At 34.9% G+C, this 26,963-nt stretch overlaps 2 protein-coding genes across 2 annotated transcripts; both read right to left on the bottom strand.

Annotated features, from left to right (window-relative positions):
- Positions 1-7,303: 7,303 nt before the first annotated feature.
- LOC132178513 (caffeoyl-CoA O-methyltransferase 1) lies at positions 7,304-9,673 on the bottom strand. Its single transcript, XM_059590944.2, has 5 exons — positions 9,489-9,673; positions 9,325-9,404; positions 9,055-9,199; positions 8,833-8,964; positions 7,304-7,871 (listed from the first exon to the last, which is right to left on the bottom strand). Exons 1-5 carry the CDS (start codon positions 9,579-9,581, stop codon positions 7,578-7,580), a joined length of 744 nt encoding a protein of 247 aa, XP_059446927.1. The 5' UTR covers positions 9,582-9,673; the 3' UTR covers positions 7,304-7,577.
- A 6,376-nt stretch (positions 9,674-16,049) lies between these two features.
- On the bottom strand, positions 16,050-17,839 carry LOC132178977 (protein ANTAGONIST OF LIKE HETEROCHROMATIN PROTEIN 1-like). The gene has a single exon (XM_059591576.2). The coding sequence runs from the start codon at positions 17,715-17,717 to the stop codon at positions 16,401-16,403; it is 1,317 nt and encodes a 438-aa protein (XP_059447559.1). The 5' UTR covers positions 17,718-17,839; the 3' UTR covers positions 16,050-16,400.
- Between the last annotated feature and the right edge of the window lie 9,124 nt (positions 17,840-26,963).

The following is a 26,963-nucleotide window of genomic DNA, read 5'->3' as shown; positions in this document are numbered from 1 at the left end:
CAAATACAATAAAGATAAAAATATGGTATTTTTAATTTAAATCAAACTTATGGACTTTTTCATTCATTCAAACACAACGCCTACTACCTGCCTCTGAACCCCACACCCATCTTCGAGCCCCCGACACCGGAGTCTCCAAAACCAACAAAGACGGTGGCTTCGGTGATTTTGCCAATTGATATTTTGTCTATAAGATATTTTGTCAAGAGAAGAAAAATTATTTCATGTGAAGGGTTTCATTATTTTTTAGCGTTTACTTCCTATTCAAGAAGGCAAAACACCCAATTTACTGATGTTATTCTCTTTTTTTTTTTCTTTTTTTTTTTTGGTTATAAAAAATAAAAAAATAAAAAAATTTTAAAAAAAGTTCTAATATGACATGAAGGCCGGTGAAAACAGTTTTTTAATGTTTTTGAGGAGTATTTTCTGTGTTTTGAATTGTTTGTATTAGTTTTTACTTGAAAATAGAAAAACAAAATACATCAAATAAATTCCTTAACAAACATAACCTTAAATTTTTAACTTTGGTCGGTCACCCCTATCATTCTAAGAAGGAACTTAACAAATTCCTCCTCGTGGAAATTAGAAAAACCCACTTGACGTGCAATTTCATGCACAACACCAAAGTCCCCAGCACTAGAGAAGCTTCAAAGGAATTCCATTCATTTTTCTCTGATAGATTTTCTATGGTCAACTTTTCAAACTAGTAATTTTAATTCCAGTTTTTGCTGGAAACTTTACCACTCTGTCCCGGCTACTACGTACACGCAAAGCAACTTCCCTTTCAAAGAAAATTTTCAGCTTTCTTTCATGACCATAGAATATGATCATATATGATAGATTAAGGTCTATGAAATTCACATCTTGTCAATTTCATTGTAGGGATTGTTAAGAATTCGGACAACAAATATAAGATTTGTCTTTTCAAGTTTCCGATAACTCACTTGCCTGTTAAGATAATTAGTGAGTTTCATATAAGAACTGAAATTATATATATTCAACAATTTCAATATAAAATTTTAGATAAATTACCATATTTATTGTAAATTTAAAACTAATCAAAATTTAATTACATTTCTAAAGATTGCTAAGAAAGAGAAGCTCTTTAGTCTTATTTTAGACACCATGTCTTTTCACATAAAATCTCCCAATTTATTAAAAAAAGAAAAAAAAAATTAAAACCAGTGGTACGTGTGGTTGATCGCGCGTTACCTTTGATCCCTTTGAAGATAGGATTGGCATTGAGTGGCTCGCGTTACTTTGAATTGCTTTGAGAAGAGAAAGTTTAGAAATAGACAAAAAGCTCTTAGGTCGATTAATAGAATGGTATATTAATCATTTACACTTCTTACATATTTTCAATGTAAAACTTTATCCTTTTAGACTCACACATGCATACATACTCAACACGTACCATATAGCAGTCGTTTCACAAGTGCAGTGTTAAATGTTTGATAAATCCAACTGAGTATTCTACAGTCAAAATAAATCTGAAAAAATCATATTTAGTTCTTCGGTTTTTATTTAATTTGAATTTAGTCATTGAGTTTTTAATTTTAAGAATATAGTCTTTAGGTTTTGCTCAAGTTTAAAATAAGTTTATTTGTCACTTTACCGTTTAAATTAATGATTTGTCATCTGCCATATGTGTGTCATTTGACATGTAATGAACATCGCAATGCAATATCACGTCAATAAGGGCTACGTCATTCATAAAAAAATAAAAAAGTCAAAAAACTGTTGATTTGGCACATGAAATTTAAAGATACACATAGCAAACCCACAATATCAAAAGCCTTCGATTCTGTTGACTTGGCATTGTATTGGAGAGTTGAGATGGATATTAATATGTCGAATGAGACATATGTATCATTTGAAATACGGTAACTTTGATGATAAAGTGATAGATGGATCATATTTTATACGTTGACAAAACCTATGAATCTTATTCTTGATATTGAAAACCTAAGGACTAAATTCAAATCATATGAAAACATAAGGACTAAATATAATTTTTTCCAAATAAATATATACAAAAGGCACATTTGTTTTCATGGGCAGCCAAACATTTAAAGTATCTCTTGAATATAGGGGAGCCAAGGTGGACAATTAAAATGGTCAAAATAAAAAAATAAAAAAATAAAAAAATCAAACGGAGAAACCCCGGTGTTTGGTTCCGGCGGTCGTTCTCCATATTTGAATGCAGATACAATCGTACAATTAAAATGGTCAAATGGAAAGAAAAACAAAAAAATCAAACGGAGAAACCCCAAGTACGCTTATTGATAATGATGGTCTTTTTTATATATATATATATATATATATATATATATATATATATATATATATATATATATTCTTTTGCAAAAAAACAGTAGTTTTTTCCATTATTTGGCAAGGTGAGTGTTTTGTTTGACTCTTTTGATCGTTGTCGGGTGACTTTGATTATGAGTTTTCAACTTTTCGCGGGTCAGAAAACCTAGCGTTCAGTTCTGTCCACCCAACCTGTTGCTGTTAGGATGAAAAACTTGCGTCTTCAGGCATCAAAAATCAACTTATATACACCGTGGCAGAAAAATAATTTAAGCGAGTAAGAGCATGAGCAGTAGATGTTTTATATGTTATTTCTTTTTTATGTTTAGAAAAAATTAAAACGGAAAATACTATGTGTTTTTTTAGTGTTTTCCTAATATACTCTAGCTATGATTTAAATATTTTTCTTTCCTCTCTCATCTTTCAACATTTTGTCTTTAATAAGGGTTTGTGTTGGGATTTTGTGAAAAAAAAAAAATTAAGGTAGGTAGAGAACTTGAATTTTGTAAAGAAATAATATTTTAATGGTATAAAGAAAGACAAGGAAAGATATAATGAAATATATTTTCATAGAGAAGCAAAAATTAGTTTTGTGCCTTAAACTTAGGGAAAATCAAAGGGAAGCTGCTATTAGTGCTCTCACAAGTATGGCATCCAATTTTTATGTTGTTACTATGCACAATAAATGATAAACAATATAGAATAAAAAAGATAGAGATTAAGAGAGAGAGAGTCGAAACACAGATTTAACGTGGTTCGACAATATGCTTACGTTCACAAAGAGGCGGCTGGACGTCTTAAGGAAATCCCCAAAATATCCTGCTCTGTGAACGTCGCTATCGCGACATTCACTCCACTCCCGTCTACTTGGCCTTCCATTGAAATTAATATGAGTCACTAATTTCAACATTTTATATTTTTATTAGGGTACGTTTGATAATGTAATTTCGCAATAATAATCTTCGTTTTTAAAAGATATCGCAAAACGTAAAGGTTTAACATTGCGATTTAAAAATCACTTAATCTAAAACAGAAAGAAGAAAAAATCTGCGATTTCTATAAGCAGGTTAGGGAGTGCTTATTTGAAAAGGCGCGAATGTAAACCAAAATCATAATTTCGCAAAACAAATACTTGATTAAAACTTTTTAACATGTTTTACCAAACGTTTTTAGGATTTGAAAAAGTAACGATTTTAAAAACTCAATTATTGAAACCGCAATTCCAAATGGATCCTTAAGTGTTTTGTATTTGAGTTTGTTAGAAAGAAAACAAACCATAACCAAAGTGAGTGTAGCCCAAGGAGATAAATAAGATCGATCTCTCCTCCAATCTCCAAAACCAATCAAAAAAAGAATCTGGCTATGAAGGTTTAAAAATAAAATTAAGTGAGATAAAAATGTAATTTTTAACATTTTTTTTTGTACCCGAGATGGTAAAACCCAAGAATAAACAAACCCTGTTGTCGAAAAAAATCATATTAACTTGAAGAGAGGATGGGTTTGGGCTTTTATCAATTTTGAAGCCGGAGGGAGGATGGGTTCTTGAAAAATTGTTTGGGCCACAAGGCTTTTTGGGCTGAGAGTGTTACTATAAGCTTCTTCCGGCCCAGATGGGTTAGGTTTTGTTTCAAAGGAACGAAGCTATTCATGGGCTTCTTCTTTTTTTCGTTACTGCATTTTTACACCATTGGGTAAGAACTAAGAAGTTGGCATGATAATGTCCATTGGGTGTTCCAAAAAATTAAAAAGGGAACGGGCCTCTCTTGGACTGGAGTACATTTGTGCTAATAATTGGACGGGTCATGATTTTAAGAACGCCGGCGTGCATGAAGAGTCATGCACGCCAGGCTTCTTTTTTTTTTCTTTTTTTTTTTTTTAATTAAAATAATAATATTTTATTATTTTATTATTTTAAAATAATAAATCACCCCGGCGTGCAACACACCGGGCGTGATGTTTAGCATCACCCTAATTGGACTATTGGAGGGAGGATTTTTTTTTTTTAAAAAAAAAAAAAAATTCACTTTATGCATTTTAACTACTACACGTCTTAAGAAGACCTCCCAAACTTAAAAAACTCTCAATTTAACTTCTTGAACTTTCAATTGAACAAAGTTTTCCTTCAAACTGGGTTGGAGGAATTTCCTTCAACCTAATCTATAAAAGTGACATGTATTCATTTTTTTAATAACATGTGAAATGCACATGAGTTTTTAATAAAATGTATTCCAACTTTGTCCTTACTATTAAAAAAAAATGTGTATCTTATATGTTCAAGGAACACGTGTCACTTTTATAGACTAGGTTGAAGGAAATTCCTCCAACCCAGTTTGGAGGAAAACTTTGTCCCAATTCAATTTGATTCAATTGACCCACATCCGTCAGATTTTAAACGTTAAAAGTGATAAAATGGCCTTCATGCCCCATAATGTTTTTAAAAAAATTATAAATTTACCATTAATTTCAAATTAAAAATTAAAACTAATAATAAAGTTAATAAAAAGAGGACCAATTTTTCTTTTTTTCTTTTTAAATGAAAATTGAAGGGTATTTTTGTCTTTTTAGGCTGGGTTAATGGCTAAATCTAACGGAGGAAGGTCAGTTGAATCAAATTTAAAGTTCAGCGGGTTAAATTAACAATTGTTTTAAATTTGGGGGGTTTTCTCAAAACGCGCAGTAGTTCAAAGATCTAAACTGAAGTTTTCCTTTATTTATTATTATTTTTTTTCTATTTTGATTTAATATCTAAATTTTTAGTTCGACAATTAGGTCTTTAGATTTTTCTTTCATTTCAAATAGGTTATTCTATCAATCTACCGTCTAATTAATTAATATCATATGACTCTCGTTTGACATGTCATATGTCAACTATATATGCTATATGCTACAATTACTTTAAATTAAAAATAACCATAAATAAGGAATTTTTTAAAAAAAAATTATTTATGATATATTTTTGTAATTTAATATACTTGTGCCACGTGTACAATTGGCACGTGACAGGTCAAACAAAAACCACTTGACATTAATTAATTGATTTTACATGACAACCTTTAATTAGTTGAACAATGAAGGAGTAAATCCGGAGAAAAATACAAAAACCTCTAATTATTGAAATTTTTTTTTTCTCTTTTTAAATGTAAATGCAAGAATAGCACACCTGATATATATATATATATAATGTAAATGCAAGAATAGCACACCTGATATATATATATATATATATATATATATATATATATATTCTGAAAAGGTATGTGTTAGACTGAGTTTAAAAATCCAGTCAACATAATTTTAAAATAAATGTAAGAATTGCAAGTCCTATAAAACATCTCTGTTGCCCACATGAACGAACTGAAAAATGAACCCCCTGAGTGGCTAAATCCCATTGTGGACCACCCTAATTAAGAAAAAGAGCTCTCTTATCTCGTATCAACGAATCTTGGCCCCAATACATGGACCAAAATGACAGCAACTCTCATCAATCCTATTACTTTTCTCTTTTCCTTGAGCCAATAGGTATTAAATGTTTATCATAATTACCTTTTTTTGGCACATAATTCTGCAGTCGCATCGTTAACGATTCAAACGATAAATACGAGAAAATTAATATAACTCGTTATTTCATCTATTGTTTGCATAGGTGAAGCCCATAAAACCTCATTTCCATTTAATATTGGAATTACTAATTATTTGTTCATAAAAAAAATTGTCGAAAACCCGAAACCCAAAAAAGTGAAAAAAAAAAAAACAAAAAACAAAAAAAACAAAAAAGACAGACAGATATACCGAAAGTAAATGTCCATGCTTGTTTTTCAAGATAATTTGGTCACCAAATCTTTGAGTTCGGTGGGTAGGGGTGGGTGGGTGGGTGACTGGAAGCCTGAAGCCCCATCGTCCCACCAATAAGCATCTTCCACGTGTAAAAATCATAGCCATCATAGCCATGATCAGAATGGCAATAGCGTGTTAACATTATTTTATTATTTGTTGTTTTATAAACGATTTAATTAATAAAGAGAACTTTAAAGTTGTGATGAGTGCATAGGGCATCTTCATTTGTTTATTATGAGTTCTTCATATTTTCCATATGACCCTAAAATAACGACATTTTAATTAAAAATTTGTTGAAGTCAAACTCTCATATCTCGATATTAGAAGCCTATAATATTTTGTCTTTTAAAATAACTGATATAGAAAATCATTTAAAACACGCTACATTAATCACTGCAAAATAAGTGTGATAAATGAGTTTGAAGAAGAATTAACGTTAGAAATTCTTGTTCCTCTTTACATATGATTATCTATGATCTAAAAGCTTATTGGGTAAATTGTTCATGCATGAAGCTTCGTCCAAAATCAAACTAAACATTCCATTATCAAAACTTAAGAGACATATGTCTTAATTTCAATTAGTAAACTAGGGATCAGTATCGATTTGGTCGGTGTCGATAGGAGTATTTTCGCTTATCGATTCGTGAAAGTCGGTTAATTAATGGACTTCATATCAACAAAAAATAGTTTCAAATTTTTCGATTAATCGATGAGTCAGTTAATGGGTGGTCGGGTAATTTTCAGTTAAGATTTATTATCTTCTTTGTAACTGTCAAATCAATAAAGCATGTGCTTTTATAAATGAAATGAAAAAGTAAATTCATGAAACACGGACCAAAATGACAACCACAAATTAGCTAGACGAACACAATAAGGAAACTCATCATATAAAATTCAAAATTCACTTGAAAAAATCAGTTAAGTTGGAAAAAAAAAACTATCATCTACCGAACCGATGTCGAAACAGTATTTTTATTCCACTTACCGATTGTTGGAAGTCATTCGATAATGGTTCGGTGGTAGTTGGTAGGCGATAAATAATTAATTTGCCCGCCTCTAAAGTAAACCCCCTAAAACTTAATTGCCTCCTCCCAAAAAAAGAAAAATCAAAACATTATTTCTACAATACAACTATTAATGAAAAAAGGACAAAAAATAAAAAATAAACAGTTATGAGCAAGCATAACTGATTTATCTTATTGAATTGTATTAGGTACATAAACATATATAGACCATATAAAATTACTGAAATACAAATATTTCATATTTGGCGCAGCAAATTTAATCAGCACCACTGAAATATGGTCTTCTTCAATCATCCACCGTCCATATTCAGATACCGATACAAGGGGAAAAGCCCAACGGAAAAATAAAAAGAAAAAATAGGAAAATAATCAGACGGTGCAACCCCTGTGTGTTGGTACGGGCGGTCATTTGATCCGACGGCAGAGAGTGATCCCATCACCAACAGGAAGCATGCAGATCTCAATCCTGGGGTCGGCAGCAAGTGCCTTGTTGAGCTCCAACACGAAGTCCCTGTAGTACCTGACGTACTTACGAAGCGGCGCATCAGGAGGCGCCACAACAGAGCCGTTCCAGAGAGTGTTGTCGTAGCCGATCACTCCCCCTACCTTGACAAGCTCAATCAACCTCTTATGGTAGTTGAGGTAGTTGTCCTTGTCGGCGTCCACAAAAATGAAATCATATGACCCATGGTTCTTCTCCTGTTTTGTTCACCACACAAATAACTTAGCTTTTAATATTTATTTTTTTCCTTTCGGTTGAGATTTTATGGATTTGGCTTGGGTTCAGTTCCGTTAAAATTGAGACACGTATCTAATAACAAACATGTCAATTTCAATAGCTTTAATTTTAATCAAAACCGAACTCAAGTTGAATTTTCAATTCATGCTAAAATATAAATTAAATAATTCAATAGTTTAACTATATCATGAGAGGGAAAGTGTTAGAGAGCCAAACAAATGACTCAGAAAAATTTTCAAACTGACGTGACATACCATGAGTGACAGACAAAGAAGAAAGAATTGTATTTTTTTTAATTAAAAAACCCTTGCCATATCAGTTTAAAGTTTTTTTTAAAATCATTTACTTGGCTTTCTAACACTTCTCTTATAAGAGCTAGCAACAAGTATGCGTGCGTTTTAGTTTTGGAAAAATTTGACTCATTCCCCCTTGAACTTTAAACTTTAAAAGCTTGCAATGTGTTGGTTTTAATCTTTCAATTCTTTTCAATTACTCATCTATTATCCTATTGTGAGAATAAAATGATCAAAATATCTTTTTTTAAAAAATAAAAATATATAAAATTCGAAAAAGTGAAAAAAAAGAAAAAAAAAAAGAAAAATGTGGTAGTGGGTTGTCATTTTTTCTTTTTTTTTACATGTTCATACAAGGGAAGGGGAAATGAAGATTCGAGCTAGTGACCTCCACTTCATTAGACGTGGTTCACATCCGATTGAGCTACTTTTAAATTTTTTTTTTTTTTTTTGAAAAAAAAAAAAAAATTAAGGGCATAGTTGTATTTTTAAAATTTTTGTGTAAGGTATATACATTGAAAAAAATGTTTGGTAGTTTAGATGGGAAAGTGAAACCTTTCCTTTTATTTTTGAAACAATTAATGAAAGGTTAAAGAAAAAAAGAATGAAGGGGGTTGTAGAAATTTACATCTCCAATCAATTGGTCAAGAAGTGGGAGAGCAGGGCCTTCTCTGAAGTCGATCTTGTGGGCAACGCCGGCCTTTTGGATGGTCGGCAGGCCAAGCTCATAGTTTTCTCTGTTGATGTCCATGGCCAAGATCTGCAACAATCACAAATGGATTTTTTACTTTTGGGTTCATTTTTGAGAGGTTTAATTTGTAAATGTGTAATGTTTTGTAGTACTTTTCACCTTTCCATCGTCAGGAATAGCAAGGGCTGTGGCGAGGAGGGAGTAGCCTGTGTAGACACCGATCTCCATGGTGTTCTTGGCATTGATGAGTTTGAGGAGCATGTTCAAGAATTGCCCTTCATCAGCTGAGGTTGTCATGATGTTCCTGTTTCACAATCCAAACCAAATTAAATCACAGTAAAAATCTGCAGAAAACAAACAAAAAAAATAAATAAAAGTTACAAAAGAAGAAAAATCATATATGATGATGGGTGATAGAGCAGAGCTCACCATGGATGTTTGGCTGTGACCTCTCTGAGCTCCTTCATGGGTTCTGGTTCTTTTGGGTACACACTGGTCTCCAATATATACTACAAAACCAAATCCAAAAATGAGAAAACCTCTTAAAAAGCCCATTATCAATGGTTTTCCTTTTCCAATCTTGAGTTAAATACCTGGTAAAGAGCATCACTCTGCAAAAGGCTCTTGTGACCGACTTCCTGGTGCCTCCCGGCTTGGTTTTGGTTTCCTTCTCCGGTGGTAGCCATTAGTGTTAAGAATTTTCTTCTTCTTCTTCTTTTAGGTGTACTGGTTTCTGTGTATTTCTGCTCCTGGTTAACAGTCGAGCCTGATTTGGGGAGAGGAAAGTGCAGAGGTATATATGGGGGGTTAACGGTCCGGTTCGAACCAGTGGGTTTGGTTGGACCGCTCTCGCTAATCCGGTCCGGGGTTGGTGAAGGCCTGACAAAGCATGAGCTTAATTGGCTTGGTTGAGGCCCCACTCGTGGGGACGAACTGATCAGGTCTTTCGAATTGATTGCTCGTTTGTTGTGGACTCGCAGTCTTGGTCGTTGATTCTTCTCTTCTGCCATTATGGGTAAAAACTTATCCCGGTAAATGTTAACCGTGGTCGTAAAAGCGTATATTATTTTTTTAAATTTAAATGAGATAAATAATGGTCATTTTTTTTAAAAAAATATATATATTTATCTAGGACTCAGAGAACACAAAAAAAAAACATTAGAAGAACACTTAGCATTCTCTATTTACTCCCACTGGAATGTTCATAATTGAAAAAATTGTTAAAGATCTGTATTCGAATTTATTCTTAAAAGTAAGATAGAACTATAAAAAGTTATCCACGTTTGAGCGAGTTTAGGTCATATCGAAATATGAGTATAAGACTATATAAAATAATTACAATTTGACTCATTTAATTAAATAGGTCATTAGAATACTCAACTCTAATCCACTAATTTCGCATTAGGTTCATATTAGATTCACAGCTCGTGTCAAAATTGTTAACCCCAACGTTGCGTGTCGGATTCAGGTCGTATCGAGACATATGTATAGGACTGTATATGTCAACATTAACCTAACTAATTCAATTAAACGGGTCAAATCCCTCAACTCTAATTTATTAATTTTGTGTTAAGTTTGTGTTGGATTTATAATATTAAAAATTGCCAACCCTAGATAGAACATGTTTTATAGATAGACATTTAAATGACATTTTTTCATAAATTATCACTTACTTTAAAATTTTAAATTAATAAAAAAAAAATCAATTAATATTTTAGTGCTTCACAACTCAAAAACTCTATTATGATAACATAATAAATTATTAATTATCTAAAATACTTAAATGGGTAAAAATATAATAATTTAATCCCATAATACACGAGATTATGTGTTTAGTGCGTGACAAAACAACATGAGTTAAAAGAAAACGACAGGATTGGAGGCTAGGCAGCAGCATCTTTGTGGAATTTAATTAACAGAAAAACAAGAACAATAATAAACAAATAAAGAGTAGGGTTCTTACCTTCTTGTGGTAATTTTATGTTTTTATATCTCTACATTTCTTTAACATACGTAGACATGATGAAATTCGAGATGCCCACGATGGCTTCCATGATGAAGTAGGGTCCCACTCCCATTCCTTTTTTTTTTTTTTGGGTGGAGTGTTATACGTGGCAATGGAAAGTTGGTGTGTGGTTGGTGGACGAAACTTTTAATCTCTCTCTCACTCAATGATGGGGTTGGTGGCCATCTCCTCCTAATTATTATTATTATTATTTGTTCACTATTTTGTGTTGAAAAAGTGGTTTTAATTTCATCATAGAGATGTGATTGTTAAGAGAAAGCAGCAAATAAATATGATAAATGCTATGAAATGTTTTGCATATTTGAGTTAGTTTGGAAGCAATTATTTATTTGTGAGGTCAACCACTAAGTCCTTGCTTCATTTAGCATTTTTTTGTTAATTACCCATTTTATTGGTACCCATATTAAATTGAATAATTTTAAACCATTGACAAACACTTGAGTAGGATGAACTTCTAGGGAACCACTCTTTATGAAAATGGCAATACAAGCAATGTGATTTATAGGCATGGGAGGATATATAGTGGAATATTCAATAAAATGGAAAATATAAGCCATGATTTATGAAATTAATGATATGGGTTTTTGAAAACTTATAATAAAGTTTTTGAAAAGTATTTTAAATTGTAGGTTTTGACAATAATTTTTTTGTTTATCTTTTTGAAGAAGGTAGGAGAGAACGATTAGATTGGTTATTTTATTTGGGTATACCCATAATAACATTTGCCCGCTGAAAATCACATAAGAGGGTCTTAAATTATGAGAACAATATGCGCTCTGTCAAGTGCGATTGAGCCATAATTGACACAACCTCATCAAAAGTGGGAAGGAATTGGATGTTGATAAAATAAATAAAAAATTGTAACAAATTTGAAATTATAAGGTAAACATTGGTATAATTGAAACTTCAATATTAAACTTGAAATTAGGATTAAACTTGTAGGTCTAGTGCAATCTTTGAGTATTTGACATAGTAGTGTTTGAATGATATCCATTATAGATCAGGAAGGATCTTTGCCATGCAACCAGGCATGGAGAAGAATCTTGACCAACAAGCGGATAAACTAATCATATTTGATTCTAACCATTAGGTTTAGCTTTTAGGGTTTAGCCACAATCGAATTGAGGATGACTTGGCATTGAAAATTAGAGTTATAAAGAGCTTTGTTGATCCCTTGGCCTCACTCGATTAATTGAGTAGTGTGCATTATCCTCGGTACAAAAATTTAAGACACTTAGTGGGTGACTAGAAGATTAATCCTTAGTCGACCGAGTGTTTAAGATCGCAAAATTCATAATGCAACCCTAATTAAGCATTTCACCAACTTTGATTTAATCCTTGATTTTTTTTTACCTCTTTATTTAAACATATCACATAACGACTTCCAAAAGAGAAGAGACAATTTCTCAGTCATTTTAAAGGGTTTCTTTAGAATTCTTGAGCCTAAATAATTACTTAACATCTCATGGGTAATTCTCTTCATTCAAACCATAAAAAAACTTTCGGCCATTAGAGTTATGATTTGAAGGTTCGTTCACAAAGGCAATCCATATAGAAGAAGGCTAGAGGTTATAGAGCCATTGTAGTAGGAGATGAACGTGTTGTTTACCGAAATTGTAAATTGATTCTTTAGAGGTACATAGGTTTTGTATGCAAGAACAATTTGTAACGTAAGTTTTCTATAATAGATGTCTTTATAGAATTGGCTAGCTTGTAGAGTGATTTTACTTTTTAAGAATTCTAAAAAAAAATGTTTCCACCTTGTAACCAAAATCTTTGTGTTGATTTTTTTATATATATATTTTTATTGCTTTCTTGATTTTGGTTTTGATATTTGTGGTGGTTGGATTGAAAGTTGATGACTTTATTAACCGATTGTTGTTGGAATTGAGATATTCAATGTTTGTTACAACTAGGGGCCGGGTCTAAACTAAAAATTTCAACATGAAACCAGGCATTTTGTAAGACATCCTCTTCAACGATAAATGCACATTAAATTTGAGCCTCAAATAAGAGATATTAGAAAAAGAATAATTAATATATGGATCAAAGTTCATTGTTAGGTGATCAGGTTGGGGCCATTTGCTTCAAATTAAAGCCATGGGGCTCCGGGCTACCCACCACCAACCTAACGCAAAGGACTTTGGAGAGTTTTGAGGGAGAGACCAAAACCCATAAACTTGCCTTCTTCTTTTTTTTGGTGGATATAATTCGTATCAAAATAGGAATTATGTTCTTAGAACATGTAATTCTTATATACATTTTTAAAAATAATGACCTACTAATATATTAAATTATTAAAAATGTATGTGAAAATTATATGCTCAAAGAACTATCAGAAAACTTCGTCCCCAAAATAGTGGCCCATGACAATATATAGGGCATTCTTAGTTCATCCACAAAAGAGTAATACAACATTCACAATGCCTCATGCATTTTGAATTTCTATCTAATATAGTTAAGGATCTGTTTGAAATTGTGTTGAAAAATAAAAATATTGTCTATAGAAAAAGCTTGAACATTTTTTTTTTTTAATAAAAAGCTTCGTTGTTTTGAGTTTTTTTTACCAAACCAACATTTTTTTTTTTTTTGCCTAAAAGGGTTTTTTAAGTAGTAAAATTACTTTTTGGGAAAAATACATTTTATCCCCTGAACTATTCACTTATTTGCACTTTGACCTACAATGTTTAAAAAGTAACACTTGATCCCCCCCTCCAAATTGTTGTAATTCGACTATTCTAACTTCTTTTTTTTTTTTTCCAAAATGCCCACATCCCAAGTTAAAAAAATAAAAAATAAAAAATTTTAAAAAAATTAAAATTAAGGGGTGGCCGGCCACCCTAGTTGGGCCTAGGGGGTGGCTTCGGCCACCCCAGACTGGACACCCATTAATTTTTAATTTTTAATTTTTAATTTTTAACTTGGGATATGGGCATTTTGGAAAAAAAAAAAAAAAGAAGTCAAAATGGTCGAATTGCAACAATTTGGAAGTTTGTGGGGGTCAAGTGTCATTTTTTAAACATTGAAGGTTAAAGTGCAAATGGATAAATAGTTCAGGGGAGAGTAAAATATATTTTTCCCTTACCTTTTAAACTCTTTAACGCAATCTCAAACACACAAACTCCATAAAATAAAATAAAAAATCTTATTTTACTTTAAAAACAAGCTATAAACATGTTGCCTCATTAACATCCTTAAAGATGCCTTTGCAGAATATCAGAGATTCTCTGATTTTTGTCAATTTTTTGAAGTATACTTTTGGGGAGTTGCTTAAATAATTGCTTGTTGAAGCAGTTAAACCACTCTTTAAAAAAGCTGCAAGTTGCAAATAATGTTTATGTCCCACGTTGTAAGTTTTAATTATCTATATTCTGAAGAAGATATGCAAAACTGTATTAGCTTCAAATGAGGATCAATATCTACCAAAAGTTGACAAAAATAAATCAATAGTTTAATTGAAGCATTTGATTCCCCTTAAGTTAAGACAAAGGAAAACAATGTTCCAACTTCCTTGTGAGCTGTGACCCTTAAGAAAACACAGCTTGTTTACCTTCTCTGGCAACAGAGAGCCGTTTCAAGCCTCTTTCAAACTTCTGTAATCAAGTTATTAAGCCCATATTTTTAACCAATCCAGTCCCCTTAAGAAAATTCAATGAAAAATAAAGGTTTCAGAATCCTCCATGATTCTGCAGAGGAACTTGTCAAGAGTTCAGCAGGGGCGGGGCTACTTAATTATAGCTTTTGAAGAAAATTTTATAACTTCCTCTAATTTATTTGTTTTTCATAAGATATACCATTTAAAATTAATTTTTTAACCCCCAAAAAATTCTTCTTTTTTAGTTTTGCCCTCCTCTCAAACCTAAAATTCTAGTTCCGGCCCTAAGATGGAAGATGCCCACCAGCAAAGTTGGAGATAGCTGTCTCCACATTGTATGATAACCCCTTATACCTAAATCACAACATGCCCTCTCTCCTCTTTGGGCAAGGGATGATATATAAGAGGAACTTTCTTGTCCGAGTAGAAAGCCCACCAATAGTACCCTCTGCGTGGACAGGGGCTTCCTTGCTTGAGCCTCTGCTCGGACAACGAATCCCCTCTCAATCCCCGTGCCCCCTCCTCTTCAGACAAGAAATAACAGGGAATCTGAATTCCCCCGCGGAATAAACAAAAAGTAAAAAAAAAAAGCAGGCAAATTTGATAATTTGGATTACAGAAAATGAAACTTGCAACTGGTGCACAAAAATCAGAACACATGAATAGGTGCAATCTCATATCACCACTTTAAAATTATTGGCAAATGACAATAACCAAAAATGCAAAACTGACAGAGGAATGAAAGCCAATTCATCTTCTTTATCACATAAGAAGAAAGTCAAATGTAATTGGGCAAAATTAGCCTACATATTATTTCACCCAAAAGCTAGAATCATACACTACCCAGATGCATCATAGTTACTTATTAAGTAATTTTGTTATTCTTCAAAGTGCAGACTAGAAAATTATTTCAAACCAAATTACCCCTGGTAATTCATTAGAATGTAGAGTGGTCCAAAGAATGCAGCCTGCTATCTTTGTTTCTAGACTGCATCCACTATCGAGGGCAATTCTAATGAACAGGCTTTAAAAAAGACAATCGCAGTCATCTTTTTCCTTGAAGTTGGGTCCAAAGACACACTTAATGTGGCCAATGTGAATAAACTTGAATGACAACAGACTTGACCAAAGCAAAAGCTATTTGAAACAATATAAATAATATATTCATCTATGATCACTATTCAATTTTACTGCAATTATGACAAAGAGTGTAATAATCATATCCAAGTTAATACATCCCATTATAGAATATAAAATGGCGGCACCAAACTACAAAAAAAAAAAAAAAAACATTCTCATCAAGCTCTTCTGGATGTCAATACTGGACAATTAAGTTAAACACATGTACCAATCTACTGCATTCCTAGGAACCAATTTTATATTATCATTATGCAGATTAGAAAGCACAAAGGGAAAACATTTTAAGGTTTTCCTTTCTTAATAGAACTTCAAAATTCACCTTTTCTCTTGTCATTAAAAAGCCAACTGAGATATTGAAAAGCCTATACCAGAACTCAAATCAGATAGACAAGCTTTCAATTAATTGATAAGTACCTAACTGCGTCCAACAGATAGTGTATTTTTACAGTATTGAGATAAACAAAAAGTTCCCCTGCTTTGCACTTTGATAATTACAAAAGATGCTGAAGTAAATACATCTTCAAAAATCAATTGGCTTGCAAATAAAAGAAATTGGAGCAACATGAGGGCAAAATTCTAGAAATTCTATGATTATTTTACCCAAAAAAAAAAAAAAATGATTACCTATCTCAAAAATGTTGACCAGAACTGGGTCAGCTACCTCCTTCGAAAATCCACAAGAAGCAGAATCCTATAATTGGTTTCCAAACTGCACCAAAGCACTAAGATTCACAGAAAGAAATCTTAATCACGAAACTCTTTTGCCCTCGTAGCTAATGCACTTCTTATAACATAAGACTTGTTCTCAACCAAAATCTCCTCCAGTCCACCATCCCGGCCATCATAGTGAGTGCCCTGATCAGAATCCCCCAACTCATCCGACAATGCCGTGTAGTCCTCCCTCATTAGCAGCGCATTGTGAAGCATCGAACAAGCACCAATATAAGCAACCGCAATCTTGAACTCCTCCTCTATCGGCCTGCTCAAAACGCCCCAACTCTTCAAACTGACAATGGTTCTAAGCGCCGGAAAGCGCATCGAGCTATGCGCCCTGTTGAAATTGTCTTCACAAGAACCCGGCACAGCGTCCACAAAAGGCACCATCAACCAAGGAAGCAAAGGGTACTCACCATGTCCAACCAAATACTGATTTACAGCCACCCCATTTACATTCGCCGGAAGTGAATTCAATAACCTTTCTTCTTCAATATCCTTATACAAAGTTGACGACTTTAGAACCTTATAGTCGCCCTTATTGCCTCGAAACCCGACGACAATGCTCAAAATTTTTGATGTCGAATCGGCGACTATTTGAGCAGCAATGCTGTCTTCTTGAACTACGTCATTTGGTAACTTGGACTCATGATTTTTGTTGACAATCTTGAACCTTGCACAATCAAGCACACCACAGCAATTTGGCAATCCGGTAAGGCTTTGGAAGGCGGTGGACACTGATTCGAGCTCGTTCGGCGTAGGGAAAGTGACCCAGAATCGGAAATCGGTGCACAAGACACGGCACAATTGCTTGGTGCAGAATTTCGCTACGGACTCCGAGACACCGAGCTGCTTGGAGATTTCGGGGTAGTCCGCGCCGGTGGCTAACCGAAACAGGCCGATACCGAGCCGGCGCTCAGCGGAGAGGTTCAAGGGTGAACCGGCCGGGTCACGGCACTCCAGCAACGGTTCGAGCAAGCCGGAGAGCCATTCGAAGGTCGAGGAGGTCATCCTGAAGCAGTTCTTGAACGAGTCGGGAGTCCGAGTCAGGTCGAGTCGATGTCCGAGTTGAGGGTCTTCTTCGTCATGGGTCGGTCCAGAATCTGGTTCTGGCAAATGGGTTCGCTTGCGTTTCCGAGAAATCGAGAGGAGTGAGAGGGAGGCGGCGATTCCTTGCGAGGAGAGGAAATGGTGGAGGAGAGGGAAAATCTTTGCATTGGAATTGGAATTGGAATTGGAATTAGAAGATAGGGAGAGCGGAGTGGAGGAAGGGAAGATGAGGAGTAGTAGTAGGAGGAGTTCGGAGCTTAAGGAGGAGAGTAAAGCGGCCAATTTCCGGGATTCCATATGTGTTTCTTTTTGTTTTCCGTTTGTTGGGAATCGGAGAATTGGGGTGGGATTTGATTTTCTCGGGAATCGAGGCGCGTCGTGAAGTGAGTGGAGGGTGAATCTTCTGTGCCGTGTGAAGATAAACGGCTCATCTGAGGCAGATCGTACAGTCTCTTGACTTGTTCTTCTTTTCTTTTTATATTGCAATAAAAATTTGATGAAAAAAAAAAAAAAAAAAAAAGTTAAATACCACAAACCCCCTATAATTTATCAACTTTATTTTTTTTCTCATCAAATTTTATTTTTATCACAGGACCCTCTAAAGTTTTGATAAAGGACCAATTTAGTTCATTCGTTAGTTGACCGTAAAGACTGACACATGGACCAATCAGATGTTGACACGTGACACCTATTTAATTTTTTTTAATTTTTTCTTTTTAAAAAAAAAAAGAAAAAAAAAAAGAAAAGGAGTGGCCACCCCAATGGCCAAAGAGCCCAAGGCCATCCCTAGTTTTTTCCTTTTTTTTCTTTTTTTTTTTTAAATTAAAAAAATATTTTTTTTTTAATTTAAAAAATTAAATAGATGCCACGTGTCAACATCTGATTGGTCCACGTGTTAATCTTAACGGTCAACTAACAGATTGACTAAATTGGTCCTTTATCAAAACTTCATGGGAGTCCTGTGATAAAAATGAAACCCCAGGAAAAAAAAAAAAAAAAAAAAAAAAAAAAAAAAAAAAGTTGACAAACTCTAAAGGAGTACGAGGTATTTAACCAAAAAAAAAAAAAACATATATATCTGTTTTGGAAGGTTTGTTTGTTGATGCACGTGAGGGAATTCTTTATTTGGAAATTTGGGCAAAGTTTATTTGTTTTAATTCTGGCTTTCACATTGGTGTAACGTGCTATATTTATTTATTTATTTTCTTTACTAATTATATATTTTTCTTATTTTAGCAGGAGGATTTGGAAATAAATAGCATTTTCTCTATTTTAATTTTAACAGAGAAATGTCTTCAAGGGGTAGTTAAATCGGCTGTAAACCACGCCTCATAAAACGGAGATCACTAGTTCAAATCTCCCTCCAATATTTTAGAATTTCAAAGGCATGCAATTTCAGAGATCTAAATTTTATTAAATAAACCTTTAAATAACTAAAAATAAATAATTAAAGTGATGGTCAACCACCCTTGAGGTGATCGGCTATATCTTATTGTAAATTTTATTCACTTTGTTTAATATAAGAAAAACTCTTAAAAATTCACTCTTATTCTAAACCAAAGAAAAGTCAAAGGAATCTAAAACGCTATCCAGGATCTTAGAAAGCATTTTAAGGGTCTCTTATCCTTATTTATTTTTTAAAAAAGAAAAAATGCCTTTTCTTTTGTCTTTCATCTTTCTTCTATTGGTTTGAAATAATATTTAAATGATATAAATAATAATAATAATAATAATAATAAAAAGCTATTATGAAATTTATTTAAATAAACGGTCGGCCTCCCCTTTGAAACATTTAGGGTAGTCGCACCCCCTACCTCTTTGTGCACCCTTGGGGTCATTGGGGGCAGTTGGCCACACCAACTACCCCTCAAATGGTAAATGGTGATTAACTGCTCCCAAGAACAACCTCAATGGATGGCTGACTACCCATTTATCTTTTATCCTTTTTATTGTTTTCTTTAAGAGTTTATGTGGCAATATTTAGACGGTTCATTTCGAATGAATAATCTTGATCCTAAGAATTGAAGGCCTCTGCAATTCATTGAAGTTAAGGTGACCTCAGTCAGAGAGAGAGAAAGTTGTGTGTTTATTCATCCCAAAAAAAAAAAAAAATGTGTGTTTGTTGACTTAACTTGGAAATATGATTATATGGAAATATTAGAATTTAATTCCTACAACAATACATACTCTAAAAGGCTTAGACTAAATAAATTAGAATTTAATAGATATTAATAAAAATGAAAGATGTTAAGCTATATAATGCACGGTTACAAAAAATAATTATGCATTTATTTTGTATTATTTGGATGATTTGCAAACAACTTGCAAATTATGTCACTAAACACATGCAATTATCCAATAATATAGAAAAACTTTAATTGTGCATGAGATAAATCCACCCCAATCAGCTGGCTCCTTAAGCCCAGTCCAATAAGTGGGCTTGGGCTAAGCCATTAGCCACGGCCCACTTGCCTAAATTGCTAACCTGGGAATTTGGCAATTTCCCAATAAATCCAATCCAAGTGATGACAAAAGAGTAAGATTTGGGAATTTTTACAATTTTTTTTTTTTTTTGAGAAATGATATAATTCATTGACTAATTCGAGCCTTGCTCAGTACGTACAAGGTCCCGAATACTAAAGGGAAAATCATCCTGCCATAGCATTTCTTGATCAAAAGAAAGAGCCAGCTTTGCAAGACTATGAGCCACTCCATTGCCTGCACGGAAGACGTGATTAGCCCTCCACTCCAAATAGTGTCCTAGAAGCTGTTTAGCATCTTGAATGACATGGCCGTAACTCCCCATCCATGGTTTGTCCATCTTGAAGATATTGATAATTTCCAAGGCATCTCCTTCTAATACAATACGTCTCAGTCCTAGCCTCTGCGATAACTTTGCTGCTTGCCATGCAACTATAGCCTCAGCAGTGCCAGGATCAGTGACTTGCTTCTTAGTTGCACAAAATGAAGCCAGTAGCACACCCTCATGATTCCTCACTGCTATGCCAATCCCCATGCGTTTTCGTGCCCCATCAATAGAAGAATCCCAGTATAGCTTGTAAAAACCTTCAAGTGGTTTTTGCCACTTAGTATCTCCCCCAGTTTGTCATGTGATCAAACCCTTATGCCTCCATGTCTCTGCTCTTTCAAAAGCTGCTAATTGCTCCTTGGCCTAGTGTACCACCTCCACTGGGGTGGACAGCGATCCCCCAAAGACAACATTATTCCTCTTTAACCACAAAAGTCGGGCTATGATAGTAAATAGCCGCACTTCTTTTGGGTCCACTACACTAATTAGTTTCTCAAAGATCGCAGCAAAAGTGGTCTCCTTGAGGGAACTTTTTTGTAATTTCCTGATGCTCTCCAGCCATACATCCTTGGCCGACCCACACCCCCAGAGAATGTGCCCAGTAGATTCAGATTCCAGTCCACATATAGGACACAAAGCATCCTGAGTTATTTTACTTCTATGTAAGTTCTCCCTGGTTGCCAAGACGTTGCTACATGCCTTCCAGAGAAAAAGTTTCACCACCGGCGGCCCTCTTACTTGCCAAACCTTCCACTAGAAGTCAGTCACAACAGTCCCATTCGAGCTAGACCCTTGTGTCCTTTTCTCAACAGATTTACCTAGATAGTAGCCACTACGGACTAAATACACTCCATTCTTAGTGCCAAGCCAAGCCAAACCAAACGATCCAGTTGTCCATTAGGACTAAGTGTCAGCCCACAAATTCTTTATGTGGGGAAGGGAGCCAACGATCGCTCCATATCTTCACCGCTTGCCCATCTCCCACCCTCCACATCAATCCCTCTTTGAGAAGTTTTAAAGAATGCCAAATACTCCTCCAAGCATAAGAAGGCTTATTCCCCAACTCTGAGTCCAAAAGAGAGCCCCCTGGAAAATATTTTTCTTTGAAAATTGTTGCTACCAGAGAGTGCGGATTTAGAATAATCCCCTAACCTTGCTTTGCAAGTAAAGCTTGGTTGAAGATCTCCAAATCTCTATACCCTAGCCCTCCTTTCTCCTTGTATCTACTTAATTTTTCCCAACTCATCCATGCTATGCGGCCTAGGTTCTTCTTGTGCCTGCACCAGAATTTTGCCATCAAGGAGTTGATTTTCTACACAACATCTTGGGAATTGAAATATACTCATAGTATAAGTGGGAATGGCTTGTATCACTGCCTTCAATAGCACTTCCTTCCCAGTCTGAGATAAACCTATTTAGGGCTCCCAACAAGAGGGGGAAGCCCTAAATAGGTTTCATAGCATGTTGTAGAACTCACACCTGAGACAGCAAGAATTTGATCTCGTGCATTCACCTTAGTGTTCTTGCTAAAGAAAATAAAGGTCTTCTCTCTATTTATCTTTTGACCTGAAGCCTTTTCATAAGTTTCTAGCACTTGTTGTATTTTATGCCATTCAGGGAGATTAGCCCTACAAAACAACAGGCTATCATCTGCAAAAAATATATGGTTTATCTAGGTACCTCTTCGTGTGATTGGCATTTCGGATAATTCATTGCTTCCTTCGGCCCTCCTAAACAAAGTATTAAGGCCTTCCGCACAAAGAAGGAATAGGTAAGGTGACAATGGATCGCCTTGCCTGATTCCTCTAGTAGGGGTAATGCGACCATGGGGTTGACCATTGATTAAAATGGAGAAAGAGACCGTTTTGACACAAGTCATGATAAATTGGACCCAACGACTCCCAAAACCATGTCACTTCATCACTTCCTCAAGAAAAGCCCATTCAATTTTGTCGTATGCCTTGCTCATGTCTAGCTTGAGCGCCATATAACATTCTTTCCCCCTCAATCTGCCATTCATTCATGGTGTGTAGTGCCTCAAAAGCTACTAGAAGATTGTCTGTAATCAATCTCCCTGGAATAAAAGCACTCTGTGTAGGTGAGATGATGTGTGGCAGAACCATCTTCAACCAATTAGCTAGCACTTTTGAAATCAGCTTGTAAAAAACATTACAGAGACTGATTGGCTTAAAGTCTACTACACAAGAGGGAATTTTCTTTTTAGGGATTAGCGCTATGAAGGTATTATTAATGGCAGAATCAAAAATACCACAATTCAAAAAATTAAGAACCGCTGCACATACCTTCGGGCCCACAATAGCCCATGAGCTTTGATAGAAACCTACTGCAAAGCCATAGGTCCAGGGGACTTTAGTGGGTGCATTTGCCCTAAAGCTGTCTCCACCTTACTTATTGTGAAAGGGGCCAAGAGTTGAGTATTCATATCACTTGTCACCTTTTCCTCCATTCCTGCTAGGCATACATCCAATCCAACTACACCACTCGACATGAAGAGGTCTTGATAGTATTAGATGAAAGCTTTATTTACATCCCCCATAGTTGTCCACTCCCTACCAGGCTCATCTTTAATCCTCCCAATTCTATTATTTCTTCGACGTTAGGAAGCCCAAGCATGAAAATAAGGGGTATTCCGGTCCCCTTTTTGATACCAGGATTGCTTTGCACGTTGTTGCCATTTCAAGTCTTCTTTTTCTAATAGCCGCTCAGTCTGGTTTTTTAAATCATTAATCTCCTCGTGCTGAATGTGGGTTTCCTGGTGCTATAGTTCTTCTAGGCATGTCGTCAAGACTTTTATAGAAGCCTCTTCCGACTCGAGCTTATCCCGGTTCCACTGCATTAAGGATTGTCGGTAACAGTTCAGCTTGCTTCTCACAACCTACATCCTATGTATTGCATGACTTCTATCCACCCACGCCTCTTTCACAATATCTAGATAATCTTGCTCCACAACCCAACTAGTCTCAAAACGGAAACCCCGTCTTGGTCTGTGTTGAGCATCCAAAAAGGTCCCAAACTGAACAAGTAAGGCTTGTGGTCGGATGAGCGTAAGAACACAAACCTCCTATTCACCAAACAAAGTGCACCACTCCTGTTTTGCCATGACACGGTCTAATCGCTCCTTAGTGAAGCTCTCATCCCCCCTGCCATTATTCCATGTATAACGAGAACCATTGTATCCCAGATCAATAAGTTGACACACGTCTATAGCCTCTTGGAAAATTCCATTTGGCTTTCCCTTCGCAATGATGCTCCCCACTTCTCTGATTGAGTTACAATCTCATTGAAGTCACCCACGCAACACCAAGGCCTCGGGGTGAATTCTTTGAGATGTTTTAGCAAGGCCCAAGACTCATGCCGCTTCGGTGCCTCGGGGTGCCCATAGATACCAGTAAAACTCCACTGTCTCTCTTGGTTGGGTAATTTAACTTCTGCATGTATATGGCGTCTAGAAAAATTCTGAATGGTAATCCAACACTCCTCATGCCATATAAGTGCCAAACCGCCACTCCTTCCCACCGGATCAACAATAAATAGGCCAGTAAATCCCAACTTCACACGAATGATCTCCATTTTATTCTTGTAACTTTTTGTCTCCATGAGAAACAAAAAGTCAGGTCACTTGTCCCTCACCAATTGGCCAAGGTCACGAACTAACGTAGGGTTCTTAAGCCCTTGATAGTTCCAGTTAAGGAGAATCATGACTCCGCCATACATGTCATTTGGTTTTTATCTGCAATCTGGAGCTCTAAAGCAGCTCTTAGCCTTTAATATAGCCCTGCAGTTAGTCACCTTTTGCCTGCAATCATGGTGTCATTGTCGGACCCGAAAGCAGTTTTTGCTTTGAGTCTTCTATTTTTACAATTCAATCTATTAACAAATCACATGCATTTTTTTTTTCTTGAAAAAGTTCAATCTCATTCATTGATAAACGAGCATAAAGTTCAAACAACACAGATCAAAGCTCTGAAGCAACCGTAGCCGAAGTTACGAGGTTACAAGCGTCAAATATGACGTATTACATTCTAGACTCATACAAAATCCATTAACTTATGACTAATTTTCAAATTAAATAGCAGATCTGCGTCAAACAGACTCAAATCAATGCATAGATATCTTTTATTCCTTGGCATTGAGGGTAGAGAACCCCAAGCCAAAACTCATCCTCCTCGATTCGAAAGTTAGGATAATGTTCACATCCACAACTCAAAGGTCTGGACCAAATCAACTACCCCGAAGGGCATTAGGCGGACAGATCAAGAGAGAGGACCGAACATTATTACAAGCAAAAAAACAAAACTGATACAGAAAAACAAAACAAGATAGAAAGAACAAAAAAAATGAAAGCCAGACAAAATTATAAGGAAATAACCAATAGAAAAAAACACATTAAGAGGATGACAGCAGATGAAAAGAAGAGCCAATTGCACGCTTGCCAGAAACCGAAAATGGAAGGGGGCGTTGGAAGCTCAACGTGGTGGGGGGCGCGAGAAAAAGACCTAGCAGAGGATTGTGGGCAGCGGAGTAGGCACGGAGGAGATGGGCGACGCACTTAAATGGAGGGGGAAGTTTGAGTGAAGCCCCATAAGCATCATCCACAAAGAGTACCTAAACAAGCAGAAACAACAAAAGCAAAAATAGAAAGAAACAAACACAAACTCTAGCAAAAAAAAACAAGAAAATGAGATAATACAAGAAAATAAAAATAAGAAACAAGAAACCCAAAATAGAAACCATGTTGGGGAGGAAGGTTGCTGGGGGGAAAATGGCCGAAACGTGAAGAACCCGAATAGAGCCGAAGAGGACAGGTGGAGGAGAGAGCGATTACGTGGGTTCGACAAGGGCAGAAGATCGGGCAAAGAACGGCCAATCCAAAAGCCTAGAGCAAAAGAAGGGACCAAAGGAGGGGAAGAGGCAGAGAGGAAGGGAAAGGACAAAATCGCCCAAAGAGCTAGGACATCAGGTAAATAGGCTAGCTCGCTAAGAGAAAAATGGCGATGGGAGGGGAGGAGGGAGGCAGAAGAGGGAGAGGGGAGGAGGCCGGAGGGGGAGAACAAAACTATATGCGTATATTTGTATTGAAACATAATAGGTATCATACATAACATGCATTTTTAAAATGCAATCTAAAGACATGTCAAATTAATTAAGGTTATTAAATTTTGACATGACTCGTGAACCCGACACAAAATTAAAGGGTTAGAGTTGATGAGTCTGACAAGTTTAATTAAATGGGTCAGGTTCAGATTGACCTAAATATTCTTATACATATGCATCAACACGACTCGAATTTGATATGTGACATAATGGCTGGCAATTTTTGACATTACCCGTTAACTCGATACGAACTCAATACAAAACTTGAGAGTTAGTGTTAACCTATATAGTCTTATATTATACATTGACATGACTCTAATCTAATGCTCGAACATGAATTACCACCTTAAGAGTAATGCTAAAAGTTCATCTTGTGTCACTCAAAGAATAATGTGGTTTTTAAAATCATCATTGAAAAACCACATATTCTTGGAGTGACACAAGAGAAAGACAAAAGTGACTTTTAGAATTACTCTAAATTTAAAAGACCAGATTTGAGGAATTGAAAGAAAACTGTCTTTGTACTTAGTTCAATTGTTCATAGTTTAGGTACATTTGATGTGAATGATGGAAAAATGAGAAGGAAGATGCAAAAAAGGATATACCAAAGGAAAAAGGGTTGAGATGTAACTTTTAAGGTGAAATCTTTGAATTATTTGGTGTCAATAGTGTGAATAAAACGTCTTTGTCACGTCTTCACCATATAAATCTTCAAGAGTTGCATTAAATAAATAAATAATTGCCTTATAGCGACACACTTATTGAGACGGCGCGTTTTGTCTTTGCGAATATTTTTTCTGGATATAATAAATCAACTAGTTAATATTATCTAATTTTTTAATGACTTTTTACCTTATTTTGCAAGAGTTCCGTCGACAAACAATAATATTTTATTTTGAAGGAGATAACCTTTGATTTCATATACAACTGCAAAATTAACTTTTGACTTACAATGATCAAAGCATGACAGGAGAAAGATTTATTCTTTTAATTTTGATAATTAAAGTCTTAAAGTTAATTTAAAATATTGTTTCTTTTGATTTGAACTCATCAAACCAATAAACTTTGTTTTTTTTTTTGTTTTTGTTTTAATACATTTCAACTTAAACACCAACACGAGTATTTTTATTTAGAAATCTGGAAAATATAATTTAACTTAAATGCCAAAACAAGTTCCTTTAAGGTCCAAATTGAATTACCAAGATTTTCTTAATGATTCAAATTAAGTATTACTGTTAAGGACATAAATTTCATCAAAACCAGTTTGGAATAAATATCCTCAAATGTCAAGTGTCTATAAACATTTAAAAGACACATTAAATTTAATCTAAGTTAGTAAACTGCTATTAATGACATTGAGAATTTAATGTGTCTTTTAAATATTTATAGACATTTAGGACTATTTAAAATGAGTTGGACCACACCTAATGAAGCAAAGCTCACTAGTTCGAATCTCCTCCCCCTTCTTGTGTAGACATGTCAAAAAAAAAAGAAAAAGGTTGGAGGATATTTCTTTCATGCTAGTCTGGATGAAATTTCTTGTGTACTGTTAATTAGGGGGAGAATAATTGCCTCTATTTCAAACGGATCAAAAATGAAATGTATAAGGGAATAGGATC

The sequence above is a fragment of the Corylus avellana genome, chromosome 4, assembly GCF_965113065.1.
Source record: "Corylus avellana chromosome 4, dhCorAvel1.hap1.2, whole genome shotgun sequence".
Lineage (NCBI taxonomy): Eukaryota > Viridiplantae > Streptophyta > Magnoliopsida > Fagales > Betulaceae > Corylus > Corylus avellana.
Note: the sequence above shows the minus strand (reverse complement) of the source record. Positions and strands in the feature narration are given on the sequence as shown.